The 17306-nt window shown below is 39.7% G+C and overlaps 2 protein-coding genes across 9 annotated transcripts in view; one reads left to right on the forward strand and one right to left on the reverse strand.

The window, feature by feature from the left end:
- The window catches only part of AMN1 (antagonist of mitotic exit network 1 homolog), a 65392-nt gene extending 56657 nt beyond the window's left edge, over window positions 1-8735 (forward strand). For all 7 annotated transcript variants that reach the window (XM_033866946.2, XM_033866943.2, XM_033866939.2 and 4 more), the window contains one exon: window positions 7092-8735. In XM_033866946.2, the coding sequence (XP_033722837.1) occupies window positions 7092-7165 (74 nt within the window). In that variant the 3' untranslated portion in view covers window positions 7166-8735. The remainder of the gene's footprint in view (window positions 1-7091) is intronic.
- ETFBKMT (electron transfer flavoprotein subunit beta lysine methyltransferase) lies at window positions 8557-17216 on the reverse strand. 2 transcript variants are annotated; one of them, XM_019935535.3, is made up of 4 exons: window positions 17103-17216; window positions 15172-15564; window positions 12850-12980; window positions 8557-12086 (listed from the first exon to the last, which is right to left on the reverse strand). In XM_019935535.3, exons 2-4 carry the CDS (start codon window positions 15495-15497, stop codon window positions 11743-11745), a joined length of 801 nt encoding a protein of 266 aa, XP_019791094.1. In that variant the 5' UTR covers window positions 15498-15564; window positions 17103-17216; the 3' UTR covers window positions 8557-11742. The 2 variants fall into 2 exon arrangements, with proteins under 2 accessions (XP_019791094.1, XP_004315746.2); XM_004315698.4 differs by lacking the exon at window positions 17103-17216 and having other exon boundaries at window positions 15172-17086.
- Between the last annotated feature and the right edge of the window lie 90 nt (window positions 17217-17306).

Below are 17306 nucleotides of genomic sequence, written 5' to 3' on the forward strand. Positions count from 1 at the left end.
TGTCTGCAATGATTTTCAGTAATTTCAACTCACACAGTTTTATTAATCTCCTACAATGGACATGCATTTCAGTTTCTATCATTATCTAGACGTGTTTCACAGTAATCACAGGCATCTAAGTTTAGGTTTTAGAAGGGCAATAAAGCAATTAGCACTAGAGTCCTTATGTTTACATTGAAAGGCAGGAAAACCCAACAGGAAATCTGCCACTTTGATTTAATCGACTCAAATTTTAGTGATATCAGAGGATTTGTTTGATTCAAGGATCAGCTTGATTACTTTACAAGCAAGTTCTTTACTTAGATTCCTGGATAATATGTCAAGATTTACCACAGAGACAAGTGGTTTGCTTCAGGGTTTCCCTGTAATTAAAGCTGATTCCTTGCTTCAAGGACAACTACTTTTTAAATTTCATATATTTTATTTTCTAAATCCTATATTATCTCTTTCCTTATCATTATTTATTCATACATTACTAATCCAGAATTATGAAACTTCTTTATGCCATACACTGTAGTGACGCATTAGAACCTTGATCATTGTTTGTAAAAATGTGTCCAGCCTCACTTTTTTCACTGTGTATTCTATAAAAATGTCTAAATTACATTTTCCTTGATCATTTGAAAAACTTAGTTTGTTAACTTATATTTCCCATAGTTTCTTCTTTTTCTTGGGGCTCCAAAACCTCCCGTAATGAACCTCTTTCAAAAAGTGGTCTCCAACTACATTAGTCAGAGATTTTTAGAAAGATGGTAAAAGGTTCCTTAGAAGTCATCTACACAAGTCCCTTGTTTTAAAAATAAGGGAACAGAGATACAATGAATTTAGGTGGCTTGCCCCAAATCTTAGAAATAGTTAATAGTAGAACTGGAAGTAAAAACCTAAATCACCTAATCCACAGTTTCTACTTCTTTCCCCAGTAGAGCAATTTCCTAAGCCTTTGGTGTCAAGTGGTTTCACTATTAGTAGAAAAGGGAAGGAAGTAGGAGAGTGACATCAAGCATCAGTAGTGTGCTTGGTATAAACGACGTTTAGAGTCTTTTTCAGTCCTGAGAGTCTGTGTTTTGGTGAGTGGCAGAATAAGCCACCCCAAAATATGCCTCTTTAGCATAAGGATTATTTTAAGCTAATTTTTCGCAGACACTGGAGGAGCTCTGAAAGCAGTAGAAGTTACCCTTTTGTGAGGAAAATATACATTTATAAAGGAAATCTCCATTTGTAAAGTGTCTCCCTCTCTGTACTAAGAAGGGAAGGGTGACTCTAAATCAGAATCATATTCAGTGGAGAAGGCACTGACTTAAATCTGTATAGTGAATCTTACTGTTACCAAACCAAAATCATGTCTCCTTGCTCCATGTGCAGCAAAGCCAATCTACTGACACCGGGTTGTGGTACAGGGTGCAAGCAAGGAGAAAGGACAACTGATGCTCAAAAGACTGGAACTCCCTGATGGCTTTCAGTCAAGGGTTTTGAAGGCAACGTTTGGGATGAGGGTCACAGGGTGTGCGATCAGCTCGTGGACATTGTTCTGATTGGTTGGTGGTGAAATAACAGGGTGATGTTCTGGGAATCTTAATCATCGATCTCCTGGTTCCAGTCAGTCTGGGGTCTGTGTGCTGGTGGTCAGCATGTAGTCAACATCCTTCACCTGGTTGGGGGGGCGGGTCCTAGTTTCTGCAGAACAACTCAAAGATATGTCAGATTGTTATCTCTATCCCTTCGGGAGGAACTAGGTGTGACTCCATTGTTCAAGCTATTATTACTTTTCTTGCTTGCCTGCTTTCTTTGTTTCTACATTGTCTACTTCTCTAATCATTAACTGTTTGAGTCTGCTCTTTGGAACTTGGGGAAGGCCTAGGAGACGAAAGCTTTTTCTGCAAACAGGAAGTGGGAGACATGGAGGGGCTTGTACCCAGGAGGGCCCAGCAGGGTCCTGCCCGGTTTCATTACCCTTGTTTACTATGCTTTTCCTGGTAACTTCCCATAACCGGTCTCCCCACAACACCAAAATCTTTCTTTTGTCTTTAGCTGAAGGTGGTATTTAAGGTGGTGGCTTGGGCCCTCTCAGGGAGTTCACTCATTTTCCCTGAGTATCTCCCATGTATACATGAAGTATACTTGTTGATAAACTTCTGTTTGTTTTTCTCTTGTATCTGTCTTTGGTCACAGGGGATCTCAGCCAAGAACTCAGAAGGGTAAAGAGAAAATTATTTTTCCTCCTCCACAATTTCTACAGAGTATTCTGGCAAGAGATATGAAATACTTAGAGACCCCACAGTTTCTCCCTATAGCGTAATAAACTTACAGGCATCGAATATTCCTACTATTGACTCACTGCTCTAAATACTGTATACTTTTATGGGGAAAAGAAAAGCTGCCTGAGGAGACTTTGAGTAATGTAATACTGCCCTCTAGCATCCAGTTTTTAAAATTACATAAAAATATACTGTATGCTCACAACTAGAGGGAAAAGTGTTTTTCTATTTATGTACAATAATAAATTCCTACAGAAGAGTGACAAATATAGTCAGAAAACAAATATTTACATATAATATTTGATAATATATTCATAACTAGTAAAAATGCCAAAATAGTCTTAGAAACACCAGCTAAAGTGAAATTGGGAAGTACACGTTTCCAATTTTGTTCTTTTTCAAAACTGTGTTGGCTCTTCTGGGTCCCTTGAATTCCTATGTAAATGTTAGAATCGTTTTGTCAATTTCTTTTTAAAAAGTTTGCTGGAATTTTGCTAGGGATTGCATTGAATCTGCAGTCAGTTTGGGGAGTACTGCCATCTTAATACTAAGTCTTCTGATCTATGAACATGGACATCTTTCCATTTATTAGATCTTCTTTGATTTCTTTCAACAATGTTTTGTAGTTTTCAGAGTATAAGTTTTTCATTTCTTTTGTTAAACGTATTCCTAAGTATTTTATTTTTATTTTTATTTTTTTTCGGTACACAGGCCTCCCACTGTTGTGGCCTCTCCCGTTGCGGAGCACAGGCTCCGGACACGCAGGCTCAGTGGCCGTGGCTCACGGGCCCAGCCACTCCGCTGCATGTGGGATCTTCCCGGGCCAGGGCATGAACCCGTGTCGCCTGCATCAGCAGGTGGACTCTCAACCACTGCGCCACCAGGGAAGCCCTATTTTATTCTTTTTGATGGTAATGTAGATGAAATTATTTTCTTAATTTCATTTTGTAACGGAACCCAGGTTTGGCTGCTTGCCACTAATATGCCAATAATTCAAGAGGCAAGTGTCAGTAGAAAAGAAAGTTGCTTTGGGACTTCCCTGGGGCGCAGTGGTTAAGAATCTGCCTGCCGGGCTTCCCTGGTGGCGTAGTGGTTAAGAGTCCGCCTGCCGATGCAGGGGACACGGGTTCGTGCCCCGGTCCAGGAAGATCCCACATGCCGCGGAGTGTCTGGGCCCGTGAGCCATGGCCGCTGAGCCTGCGCGTCCGGAGCCTGTGCGCCACAACAGTGAGAGGCCCACGTACCGCAAAAAAAAAAAAAAAGAAGAATCTGCCTGCCAATGCAGAGGACATGGGTTCGAGCCCTGGTCCGGGAAGATCCCACATGCCGTGGAGCAACTAAGCCCGTGCGCCACAACTACTGAGCCTGTGCTCTAGGGTCCGCGAGCCACAACTGCTGAAGCCCATGCACCTAGAGCCTGTGCTCTGCAACAAAGAGAAGCCACCTCTATGAAAAGCCCGCACACCACAAGGAAGAGTAGCCCCCTCTCACCGCAACTAGAGAAAGCCCGCCTGCAGCAACAAAGACCCAACGCAGCCAAAAATAAATAATAGAAAAAATAAAAAGATATCACCATTAAGAAAAGAAAAAAAAAGGTGCTTTATTCAGAAAAGACAGGGTGATTCCCTGGTGGTCCTGTGGTTAGGACTCTGTGCTTTCACTGCCAAGGATCCGGGTTCAATCTCTGCTCGGGGAACTAAGATCCTGCAAGCCACACGATGTGACCAAAAATAAGAAGAAGAAGAAGAAAGAAAAAGAAAAGATGGCAATCTGGGGAGATGGTAAACTCATGTCCAGAGACCAACTCCGAAGATTCTGCTCAGCCGTGAGAGTTTTTAAATGGAAAAATGGGGGAAAGAATCTCATTGAATCATTGAGGCATGAGGTTGGGTTTTGCATCATTCTCCATTGAGTGCAGACTGGCTGACTCTTTCTTCAGAGAGGAGAAAACCTTGCCTGCATGGTCTGCCTGTAGGATTGCTAAGGGAGCTGTTGGGGGTAGAAAGCAAGTCACTTTTTTAACTGCTTAATTCTTCATTCTTACTTCTTTTTATCTAGGAAAAGAATCAACAGGTTAGACAAGGCATGATGTGCGTTCAGGAGAGCATAAGTCAGGAGTTAGTTTCAATTGCTTAGTGATCTCATTCCTATAATTAGGTTCTTTTAAGGTTAGAGGGGAATCCAAATGGGCAAACAGGAAAAGGGCAAAGAGCTGCTTTTAATTTTTGGATTGTTCATTGTGTAGAAATAAATTGATTTTTGTATATTGATCTTGTGCCCTGCAACCTTGCTGAACTCATTTATTAGTTCTAATTTTTAGTGGATTCCTTAGTACTGTATTACCTAACTACAAATAAAGAGTTTTACTTTTTCCTCTCCAACATGAATGCCTTTTCTTTTTCTTCCCTAATTTCCATGGCTAGAACCTCCAGTGCAGTGTTGCATAAAAGTGGCAAAAGGAGAAATCCTTATCTTTTTTTTTTTTTTTTTTTTTTGGCGGTACGCGGGCCTCTCACTGTTGTGGCCTCTTCCGTTGCGGAACACAGGCTCCGGACGCGCAGGCTCAGCGGCCATGGCTCACGGGCCCAGCCGCTCCGCGGCATGTGGGATGTGGGATCTTCCCGGACCGGGACGCAAACCCATGTCCCCTGCATCGGCAGGTGGACTCTTAACCACTGTGCCACCAGGGAAGCCCCAGGGAAATCCTTATCTTTGTTCCTGATCTTAGGGGGAAATTATTTAGTCTCTCACCATTAAGGATGATGTTAGTGGTGGGTTTTTCATAGATGCCCTTTATCAGGTTGAGGAAGTTCCTTTCTGTTTCTGGTTTGTTGAATGTTTTTATCATGAATGTTGGATTTTATCAAATGCCTTTTCTGTGTCTGTTGAAATGATCATGTCGTTTTTGTCCTTTATTCTATTAATATGGGTGCCATAGGCAGAAATATGCCCCCACCCAAAGATGTCCATGTTCTAATGCTCAGAACCTACAAGTATATTGACCTTAAAATAGGGAGATTATCCTGGATTACCCAGGTGGGCCCAATGTAATCATAAGGGTCTTTAAAAGTAGAAGAGGGAGACATAGAGATGGCAGCATAAGAAAGACTTTGTCCAATGTTGCTCACTTTGAATATGGAGGAATTCAAGGACTGTGGCAGCCTTTAGAAGCTGGAAGAGTCAGGGAGGTGGATTCTCCCCTAGAGCCTCCAAAAAGAACACTAAGCTCCTAATACCTGCTTTTAGCCCAGGAAGGCCCATTTTGAAATTCTGACCTTCAAAACTGTACAATAATAAATTTGTGTTGTTTTAAGCCATTAAGGTTGTGGTTATTTGTTACAGCAGCAAGAGGAAACTAATACAGTGTACTACATTAATTGATTTCCAGATGTTAAACTAACCTTGCATTCCTGGGGTAAATCCCAGTTGATCATGGCATGTAACCCTTTCTGTGTTGCTAGATTGGGTTCGCTTGTGTTTTATTGAGGATTTTTGAGTACATGTTCATAAGAAATACTGGTCTGTTGGTTTTTGTGTATGTGATGTTTTTGTCTGGCTTTGGTGTCAAGGTAATACTGACCTCATAGAATAAGGTGGAAAGTGTTCCTCCCTTTCCTATTAGTATAACCACTACAGCTTTGTTACAGTTGCTGTCTGCATGATGTATCTTTCTCCATCCTTTTACTTTCAACCTATTTGAAACCTGTCCTTAATCTAGATCTCCTGTAATAACAGACTTCCTCTATAATAACTGATATTTTTTATGACAATGAAAACTGCATTTGTTATATTTTTAGCTGCTTTTAAAAAAATTAGCTGCTGAAGTAAACCTTTGTTTTCACAACTATAACTTCTTGTTTCCAAACACTCTCTAGTTCTCTTTCTTGCACTAAATCTTTAATGTTTTGGCTTATTTTTGTTTTACTTAAAATAAAACTTAGTAACCATGCATTGGGCCTGCTTTTTTTCCTAGTGGTCTACGAAATCTTTAAGTCTGAGAACGACTAAACTAGAAATTTCCCAAGACTAGGTTAGAGATATGTTATACACACAACATAGGTTGCATCTATGGAACAAGTTTATTAAACTCCTGAATAATTTTTAAAGTAATAAAATTTTAGCAGTATTTTTGCATTAAAACATTAAAAGCATTAAAAGATACTATAAAACTGACTTTGCAAAAGATATGTAAACTATATTAAAATCACTGCTATATATTGTGAATAATTGAAAACCATCTAAATGTCCAGTCATACAGATTGGTTAAATTACAAGGAATTCATGTAATAGTTATCTATTTAAAATCATGTTTTATAAATATTATATGACATGGAAAAATGTTCAACTACAGGTCAAGTTGTCCTGTTTTAGTAACTACTCTGTCCCCTAACCCTCATGGGCATGTTGCAGCTTCCCAAGGTGTTTTACCATACCTGTTGGCTTTCTTTAATCATGTTTTCTTTAATCACTCCTTTGTAGTTAAAACCTATTCAAGCACCCTAGTTTAGTGTGTCATCTACTTCCTGCCAGGACCCTGAGAAACTTTAACCCTATTACTCTCTGGTTGGTGAAATTAAGATGAAATTACAGAGAAAACAGTAAATACCTGTTTTTTAGAAGTATTACTATGATATGTTTACTGCAGCTAATAACAGTGATGGTTACCACTAATTAAATGTATTTTTAGCTTATAGTATGCTTTATATATCATCATTTAATCCTTTAAATAACCCTATGAGATATAATAGTTATCGTCATCCCCAGTTTATACATGAGGACACATTCAATATCTTTGATTACTGTGAATTAATATGTTGTCATTGTTTTCTTTTGTAGATCATTCACGAGAAGTCTTGGAGCAATTAGTAGGCCCAAACAAACTAAAGCAAGTGACGTGGACTGTCTATTGATGCTTATTGAAGCTTATCAAAGCTATGATCTTCATACAACTTTCCCAGGAAACAACGATCTAGAGATTGGCTTTCCAATAATATGATTTATGCTTTGAAGTTAACCAGGCTCTTAAACATTTTAATAGTGCTGTTATTTCTAAGTTTGTTTGAGGAGTGATTGTTCTTGAAATGACAATCCTAGCATGCCCTCTGATGTATTTGGGGAGGGTATTGTGTTTGTTTCTTTAATAGCAAAGTTTTAAATTACCTGTTTTCCCTGGAAATTTCCTTCTCCCACCTAGATAGTTGAGCTGCTGTAAGAGAAATTTACCAATATGGATAAACATTAGGAGAATTCTAAGTAAAGGTATTTCTAAAAGCATTAATTACCTACCTAGCTATTTTTTGGCTGCTACCTTCCAAATTATTTAAATGTCCACTGGCCAGAAAGCAAAGCTGAACATCAGGCCTGTAACTTCTTCACAGAATTTATTATTTCAATGAAACAAAGAAATATAATAGTTTAATGTCATAATCCAGGACATCATATACCTTAGCCATTCAGCATATGAATGTTACTGAGTATGGCTACTTTTCCCAAATACATGCTATTCATCTACAAACCTTCATCCTTAAAGACTGCAGTCAAGAATGTGTAAGAATGAGTAAACACGAAATGTCATCACAGAGGTTGTATCCTGAAGCTCTACTGGTTTCACATTGTGAAATAAACACACAGGTCTTAGTTTTCAAATGAAATGTATTACTCTCTATAATCACAAAATTCTCTGACGTATACTGTGCTTAAACTACCCCCAAATTCAGCATATTCCCTGTGCCGTGAGCCTGTCTCAGTGGGACTTTTCTTAAAGATTTCCTATTTTAACTGTGATGTAGTGAATAACAGGGAAAGTGTGGTATGGTAGATTTCTTGTATATGTTTAGAAGGAAGGGTTTACATATTCAACTCCACTCCTTGTCCTTACTACTAACTACTTTATAAATGTGATATGTTTATAGCGTAGATAACATATATTGCCACTGCAAAGGTGGTACATATGTATATATGTGTAAAATGGGTAAGGCCTGTTCCATCTATGAAATTTTTCTGAAGACAAATTCAGTAAGATTTAATATTGAACACCTAACCAAGTCAATAGGTTTTTCCGCTTTGGGGGAAACTAGTTTCAAGATCTAAGGTATCAGGTTTGTAGAGTCTATAAAGGACTCATCATCCTAAAGCAGCTTGCAGCTTGACCTTCTTTTTTTATACTGCTAGTTACCTTAGCTGTTTCTCGGCACTCTGTTTAAAATTTGGATCTCCCATCCCTATCCTACCTATCCCTGTCACCCTTACCTGTCACTCTAGACTCTATTTTTCCCCTTTCCACCTGTCACCATCTGACATGTTTTATTTTTTATTTGTTATCTGTCTCCCGACCCTAGTATATAAGCTTCATGAAGACAAATTATTTCTCTTTTTTTCACTGCTGTATCTCCAATACCTAGAACAGTGTCTGGTACATAATAAGCACCCAAATATTTGTTGAATGAATAGACAAGAAAATAAATAAAAGTAATACCCACACTTCAAGTTTCTGGTCTGTGACGTACAGAGATTAGATGTCATCACTCCTGTCCTCACAAGGTAAAAGCTGAACAAACTGAAAATCATGAAGCAGTACAGTGTTTATTTCAAAATGGGCTTGTATTAGTTGTAAATATACACTGCAAACTCTAGGGCAACTGCTAAAAAAATTTTTTTAATAAATATAACTGACATCCTAAGGGAGGAGAGAAGATGGAATCACATAAAATCCTCAATTAAAACCAGAAAAGGGGGAATTCCCTGGTGATCCAGTGGTTAAGGACTCTGTGCTCTCACCGCCGAGGGCCTGGGGTGTGATTCCTAGTCAGGGAACTAAGATCCCACAAGCCATGTGACGCAGCACACACAAAAAAGATAAAACCAGAAAAGGCAGAAAAAGTAGAACACAAAAAAGAAACAACAAAGGCAACGAATAGGGAACAGTTATAAATATGGTAGAAATTAATCCAACTATATCAATCTCTTTAAACGTGAACAGTCTTAATACAAACATGTTTGTTATGCTATGAAGTCATTTCAAGGATCACTGTTATATATATGGGCAATTTAAAAATATTTTAAGCAATATTTGGACGTCTCAAAGACCTTCTTGTACCCTCCTCATAAATACTTAAGAAAGGATAACAGAAACAGTGTTGTAGATATTTATTTCTGGCTGTGTTGGGTCTTAGTTGCGGCACGTGGGATCTTTTGTTGCGGCGCTCAGGCTTTTCATTGTGGCGCTTGGGCTTCTCTCTAGTTGTGATGCGTGGGCTTAGCTGCCCTGCGGCATATGGGATCCTAGTTCCTCAACCAGGGATTGGAAGGCAGATTGTCAACCACTGGACCACTGGGGAAGTCCCATGTAGATATTTAAAATTAAATCTACTCTTGGCCTCTTCAAGCTGATTTCCAACAGTGCTCCAGAGTATAATTTCCTTTAATTTTCTCTGTCTTATCTTGCTGAGAAGGACAATACCCAGCAGACTATCCTGAATTTTCAAAGAATATGTCAACAAAACTCTTTCCTCTCAAATGCCATCCAATGCCACTGTAGCCTATCATTTCCATTGATTTTAACCAATGCTGAATCAAAATTTTGAGTTTATAATTAAGCCCCAGTAGACCAATGGAAATTGGATACAACAAGAGTTGATTCATTGGGTTGTAATAAACTCTGACTTCCAGAGTTCAAGGATCACAAGATCCTCTGTGACCCAGCTCCAAAACTCCCACCTAATGATACTGTTTTCCTGCCTAAGCAACAACCTGCCCTTAACTGCTTTCTCCACATTTCTTTTGAATGACTGTAGCTCTGATCATGTCTCCCTGGTATCCTAATCCCACTGGCGGTGTGTATTGTTAGAAAACATAAAATGCAAGTGTCATAAACAATTCCTAATTAGTATATGAGAACACGAGAGTACAGCTGACCCTTGAACAACACGGGTTTGAACTGCACTTATATGTGTTTTTGTTTGGTTTGTTTCAATAAATACTACAGTACTACACGATCCATCCCCGGATGCAGAAACTTGGATGCGGACTGTAAAGTTATACATAGATTTTCAACTCCAGGGGGTGGGTGGGGTAGTCAGCACCCCTAACGCCCAGGTTGTACAAGCGTCAACGGTACATTCGCAAGGCTGCGTTTTATACCTGTAACATATATCGTGGTCACGTTTTGTTTTAAATTGGAGAATAGGAAATATAATACAGGTAATCGGTACGAAATTACAAGACCCAAAAGTAAGAACTAGGTCTCCCTACCACCCTCATCCACCAGCCACCTGGTACCCTCTCAGAAGACAACCACTGTTACCAGTTTCTTTCCAGGGATATTCTATATCTACTACAAGTAAATACGCATTCTTTACACATACATTCATATGTAGGTATATACATACATCTTTTTTACATAGTGTATACTATACACATTCTTCACATTGTTTTTCATTTATGTCCTAATGTTCTTATTGATATATAAGATCCTGACAAGCTGGGGCATGTAGTGGTGGCATAACCAATTTCTAACTGACCTTAGTAAACCATAAAGAGGCTATCACAGTACTGAGTATGTAGGAAATTCTAAAATCTTTATCTGTGTTTCTTAATTGATGCCCTATTATGTACTTATCCTATATTACACACTTTATACTTTATTATAATAACCCTTTGAGGTGCAGTTTATTAAATTTTATTACTATTTTATAGGTGAAGAAATGGAAGCTCAGAGAGCTTAACTAGCCCAAAATCCCAACTAGAAAGTGACAGAGTGGCCTCACTCCGAAGCCCATGTACAGTAAGTCCCCTACATATGAACGAGTTCCATTACGAGAGTGGGTTCGTAGGTCCAACAAAGTTAGCCTAGGTACCCAACTAACACAACCAACTATACAGTACTCTACTGTAATAGGTTTATAATACTTTTCACACAAATAATCATAAAAAACATACACAAAATAAAACATTTTTAATCTTACAGTAGAGTACCTTGAAAAGTACGGTAGTACAGTACAACAGCTGGCATACAGGGGCACTTTAATATCTTCGAAAGTTCACAACTTGAAGGTTCGTATGTAGGGGACTTACTGTATTCTGTGCCATACCAACTGCATCTCTGATCTTAACAGACAATTTTTTTTAAATATAGTATTCTTCTGTATTTTTTATTTTGTTTAATTCAAAGATACATCACAGTTGTCCTCAACTATAGAAGGAGACTCTGCTAAAATATCTAATTCCTCTCAGCTACTTGAATTACATGTGGATATTGCCTTCTATAATTATATTCCTATAGCAGTAAAACTAGAAAAAAATTACAGATAGAGATTTCTATATTTGGCTTACTGCAGAACAAGTTACATGACAAAGGGTGACAAAACTTCAACCTTCATATTTTGGAAACAAGATTTGCCATTTAACACAAATTTCCTTCTTTGAACTGGACAGTCTTTAGGGTTAAACCCAAACATAGCTATATCCATATTGGAGGTACTTCAACAGCTCAAGGCTGAAATTCCCACACCGTGCTTGTTGTCAGTCCGTTGTTCTCCTGCCTAGTGGGCTCTGGAAGTGAATATTCTGCTACTTTGTGCAGTTGATGCTGAATGCTATGTCCACTGAACTGGGGTCGCCCAGGGTCACCAATCAGTACTCGAGTTCTGTAGACCCCAAAGCAATTTTTCAGCCATTGATGTAGACTGTCTGCAAGGTCTTCATCATAAAACATATCTCCAAGCACAACAAGGTCCCACTTATCTTGTTCCAAATCCAGCATGTTTTTGGTTAAAATGGGAAAAGGATTCAGTTGGTTCAACTCACAGTTTAGTGTAATAGCCATTCCTGCAACTTTAAAAAAGCACATAGTGAATTGGTATATGCTAAGTTGTTTTAATTCCCTATTAATTAATTTAAATAATCTAGAAAATCTCCAACAATATGTTTTTTTCCCCATTCTGTTGAAAGTTGTTTTTTTAGGTAAAGAAGCCTAAAGTATATGCCAATATAAGCTATTTCCTGCAATTCTCAAATATATGAATATCCTGAAAATAAAACAATACGAAACACCTGGAGATGTTGAGGTTTTAAGGAACATTTGCTGATCTACAAGGCTTGTGCAGCAGGATGACAAGTTGGACCTGAGACCCCATACACAATAAAGCTCCTCAAGGGCTAGATCCTCAGTGAAAGGGAAGACTAGAAGAAAATCAGATAAAATTAAACCTTACCTGTCTCAACTTGGGTTCGAATGGAATAAAATCTCCCTCAAAGACACTGGCCTATCTTCACTTGGGTTTTGGTCAAATAAACACTACCTACATATTTCAGGAAATGCCTAGCCCAGCAATGACCAACAGTTAAGTGCTCCCAGGTTGGTATCACTTTGGTATATCTGCCAGACACAAATAGAAGTCCTCCTGTGAAAAATGCACCATCAACTCAGGCCTCACAGGATTCCCACAGATAATGTCCCACTGAGTAAGTTCACAATATCAGATTATAAGATTCACATGGAAATGGGCTAGGCTATGATGGGTTGAGGCATCTGTAGATATTTATCCTGGAAGAAAAAAAGATGAGCTTCAAATATTTTAAAATGTGAAATTCTTACTAGGGTCTATGTCATTGGCCATGATCGTTAAAGCTCCACTCATCTTAGCAGCGATAGCTGTAGCTCCACATCCACTCCCAATATCTAACACAGATTTTCCTCTGACAACGTCAGGATTATCCAAAAGATACCTAAATTAGAAAGAAAAGGGAAACCATTATCTAAGATAGAAGAAGGTCAATAAGAGGTGTACAAAAATTTTTCTTTGGATTGACTGGACAAAGAAATAGTGAAACTTAGCAGAAGAATTTGGTCCAACATTGGCAAGTTTGGCCTGACCAGAATGAGATAAAATGTCAATCTTAAGAGCTGGGCAGAGGTGGCAGAGAGAGGACCTAGTCATTTTGGTCTTTCTCTTTGGGAGGTGTGAAGAGCAGTTCCATACAACTGACTAATCATGCTCTTCAAGTCAACTTTTTAGAAGTAGTGAGCACTTACTGTGATCCAGAAACTACTAAGCACCAAAAACACAGACTGACAAAATACTGCTAAAGTCAGGACTCAGTAAGCTAGATGCAAAATTCACAGTCTCCTTTTCATTGTTCAACAGAGAGTGGTTTTACCTACTGCTTGAACTGTTTTATAATGACCTCTCTGGTAAGGTACAATCAAAGTCCAGTTCAACCAAAGAATTTGGACCTGGGCTAAGTAATTACCAAGCAAGTGAAGATGAATGGGAAAACACTGAAATAATAAATGTCAACTGACACTTGACCTTAGTATTGTAATAATAAAGAAGAGCAGAGGGAATTCCCTGGCGGTCCAGTGGATAGCATTCAACGCTTTCACTGCTGAGGGCCCATCAGGGAACTAAGATCCAGCAAGCCAAAAAAAGACTAAGGAACTACGGCAAGGTGGGGATGTAGTACCCTGTCTAAAGGGGCAGCTGTTACCCATCTTAAGCTAATTGTTGCCCCACAGAAATGGGGTGTTATCAGAGATTTAAATCCAGTGTTATCAGATATTCTTTTTTTTTTTTTTTTTTTTGCCTTGCCTTGTGGCTTGTGCCGTCTTAGTTCCCCGACCAGGGATTGAACTCAGGCCAGGCAGTGAAAGCACCGAGTCCTAACCAGTGGACCTCGGAATTCCCCAGAGATTCTTTTTTTTCAAATCGAAATAAATTTTTACATGCAATCCCTCAAGTTTTAAATGTTAGCAACTGATTTTTTTTTTAAGTTTACAAGTAAAGGCCAAAGAAAATGCATCTGTGGATCACCTATTTGTGACCTCTGATTCAGACAAGTCTCTTAAGGAATTCGATGGCACTTATATTTGGAGTTGATAAACAACAACTTGCATAGATATCACTTAAAATGTATTCTTTTTAATGATATAAGTAAATAAAGCTTGAAAATTTGGCAACACAACAGCCAGAATATTGGACTTGTTAGATATTGGAAAGCTTTCCAGAACTTAGGATTCTCCAAAAGCTCTATGTTTGCATTTATTTATTTTGCATTTAAAACTATATACAACCTGAATTCTGCTAGACCATACCATTCCTGTGAAAGAGAAGTCCTTATCCTTTTCCTTTCAGTTTTGTAACCTCAAGGCATAAAAAGATTAAATCATTTACCAGTCTAAGAGCAAAGACTAGATTAAAATGCTATAAGTTCTTGCCTTTGTTTCAGTGGCTGTTTTAATAAAAAGCACTGTGTGAATGTGTGAGAAAATGTCCTAAAGAAGACCTTTGCAGTATGGGGAGTTAGAAAGGGGGAACCTTAAAAATGCAAAGGCAGTGCCGCAACTAAGAGCCCGTATGCCACAACTAAGACCGAGCGCAGCCAAATAAATATTTTTTAAAAAATAATTTTAATGCAGGTGCAACTCCAGAGTTCACCTGAGTAATGTCCCAATCACTCACATCCCTCATCCTTTGGGAGCCTGGGAAGAGGCAGTGATGGAGGAAGTGTAAGGTTTAAGGAGCAATATTTACAGGATTAAACCAGGCGACCTGAAGGACTGGGGCTTTAAGCTCCACTGAGGAACTCTGCACGGACCATGCATCATGAACCATGAACCTGAGAACAGTGTGAGATTTCTGGATCATGACCAGCTACCTAGGGTCTTGATAGCTGACCTAGGATTTCTCTTGGGGAGAGAGCTATATATCGGGAAACACCTTGATAAGCTTGGAGCAGAAGGTAAAGCTATGCAACAAAGCAACCCAAAACTTTTCCTAAACTGCTCTAAATTAAGAAAAGAATTTGGGGTTTTACTCTGGTTTTCTGTGAGGAGCAGGGAGAACAAGGCATTGGAAGGGGCTGAAAAGAGTAAGGATATGCGGAGCCCTAAAGGTTCCCACTTCACTTACGGCCGTACCTAGACAGGGCTTGGCCTCCTGGCCAGTAGACTGCCCAGTAAGGATCACTGTGGGGCCACAGGTCAGCTCTCTCCCACCAGAACTTGCATCTGGGGGTCAAAAGCCGCAACTGGATTTCAGGGGTGAGGCTACCACGGCTGGTGACTTCAGTGTTCTCCTCCAGGAAAGCTTTCATCTCAGGGTCCAAAAAGCTTCCGGTTTCCCTCCAGGGGCAGTGGCCCCAGGGAAACAAAGGAAAACCGCTGCTTCTCACAGCCTTCCGAAGGACACCACAGCGGTTCATGGCAAATGATGTAAACGCTCTCCAACCTGGGCTCAAGGCCATCGGTCCTGTCCCAAAGCACAGGTTTGTTGGTGCTGCTCTTAATAACAGCTGCTCCTCCTCCTCCTTCCTGGGGAAAGAATAAGGGTCTGGCTGCCAAACTGATCTCAACTGGAATCTCTGGACCTCTAAAAACATAAATAATACTGAAAACTCCAAGGCTCACCAACACTTCCAAATCCTATTGCATAGTAAGAAAATGTTAGTGTTAGCTCTGTAGCAGATGCTGCACAAGTGCAAGTTCATTTTAGGTGAAAGCGTTGGTGCATTAATTTAGGAAAATCCAATCTTCTAAAAGATGCCTTTCCACAACAGAATCCTTTGTAGTAACTTATAACAACAAATATACAAGCATCTGATTTTGAGAGAATCCTCAGGAACACGCCTTTTACATAAAATAAGGTATACCTTTAAAGTTCTTTCATTCATTTAATAAATCACTTCCCTTTAAGCAGGCACTGTGCTTGGCAACTGTGAACAAAATTAACAAAGTCCCCATCTTCAGGAAGCTTAGATTCTAGTGATGGAATAGAGCAATTATCAGGGCAAACACAGTTCTTGCCTTTATGAAGTCTAGCCAAGATTGTGCAGATTGCCAAATTGTAACTGTGGTTAGAGATATACAAATTATACTGGCTGCTCAATAAAGATAGTCCTAGCATAAAAGATCAATGTAATCAAGATTCAGGTGTTTTCCTAAAAACAAACAAAAACAAAACAAACAAAAAACTATGGATTTAATTGTAATAAAAGAATATCAACTTCCAAATCTCTTTCTGTAAATACCTCTGATGAGTCATCTTTACCAAACCTGGACTTAATAGAAAGACACCTTGATAAAAATAAGAATGAGGAAGAGCAGTTTAAGCACAAATTATACACCCAGTTGTTTGGGACCTCTGATCTGTTCTGCATAAATATATAAATAGTCTTACATCCGCCCAAGTACTTAGAGTAGGGGCCCCAAACTCAAATGCCTACCCAGGGCCAGACTGGTGATAAATGAGTGATGCAGGCTGGTTGTTAGATCACAGAAGGGCTGTGGCAAACTGGAAACTATTTCAAAACAGTCCCCAGCCAGGGGACACGTGGCCAGATCTTTCAATTTCTCAAAACAATCCAGCTATTTACCCATAAACTCCCACTTTTAAACGTGGGCAGTTAGTTAAAATACCAAGACACGAGGAGGGGCAAAATGTCTGTCTGTGAACCAAGGACAGACCTTAAGTGGGTGCAGCCCACGTTTATTCCTTGTAATCTACGGGTCTCTAACGGCCTGACCTCATTGGACTAATCGTGTAGGGAAGGATTGGGTCAGCCCTTGAATCTCACGAGCCTAAGGTTTGAAAAGACAGCAGAGCAAATACAAGATGATTGATTTTGGACACCCTGTCATGCAGACCGATGATGCCCCGCTCACGCCAGCACCAATGAAGCATCCGTTATGAATATGTGATTATGCGGTGGACACTTGGTACCTGGATTAACTGGTACGGTGAGAAGACAGGTTTAAAGGGGCAAGTTACAAAGTGTTATCACGTAACTTCCCTCGAAGGAGGACGGGAGTCAGTCTTAAAGGGGCAGGCACAGTCCTCCTTTTCTCCTTACCTGGCTGTGCTAACACCGTCCCGGGAAGCTAAGCACAGGGCAGGTCTGTCACTCGCCTTTGCGCCTCTTTTCGCGCCTTCTTTACAACTGCACGCTGGGTCCCACCTCCCCCCCAGAGCCGGGCCCCAACACCCAGCACCCCCACCCCCGCCCTGCGTCCCCGCCCCGCCCTCCTGCTCCGCCCTCCTTCCCGGCAGCACTTTC

This window comes from Tursiops truncatus, chromosome 11, assembly GCF_011762595.2.
Source record: "Tursiops truncatus isolate mTurTru1 chromosome 11, mTurTru1.mat.Y, whole genome shotgun sequence".
NCBI lineage: Eukaryota > Metazoa > Chordata > Mammalia > Artiodactyla > Delphinidae > Tursiops > Tursiops truncatus.

Excerpts from the sequence above, each read along its gene's own strand:
- ETFBKMT (XM_004315698.4), bottom strand. The coding sequence starts at position 15,632 with ATGTTTTTAGAGGTCCAGAGATTCCAGTTGAGATCAGTTTGGCAGCCA. Across the intron at positions 12,981-15,171 it reads GGAGGCCAAGCCCTGTCTAG|GTATCTTTTGGATAATCCTG; the intron begins GTACGGCCGTAA and ends TTTCTAATTTAG. Across the intron at positions 12,087-12,849 it reads GGCCAATGACATAGACCCTA|TTGCAGGAATGGCTATTACA; the intron begins GTAAGAATTTCA and ends GCTTTTTTAAAG.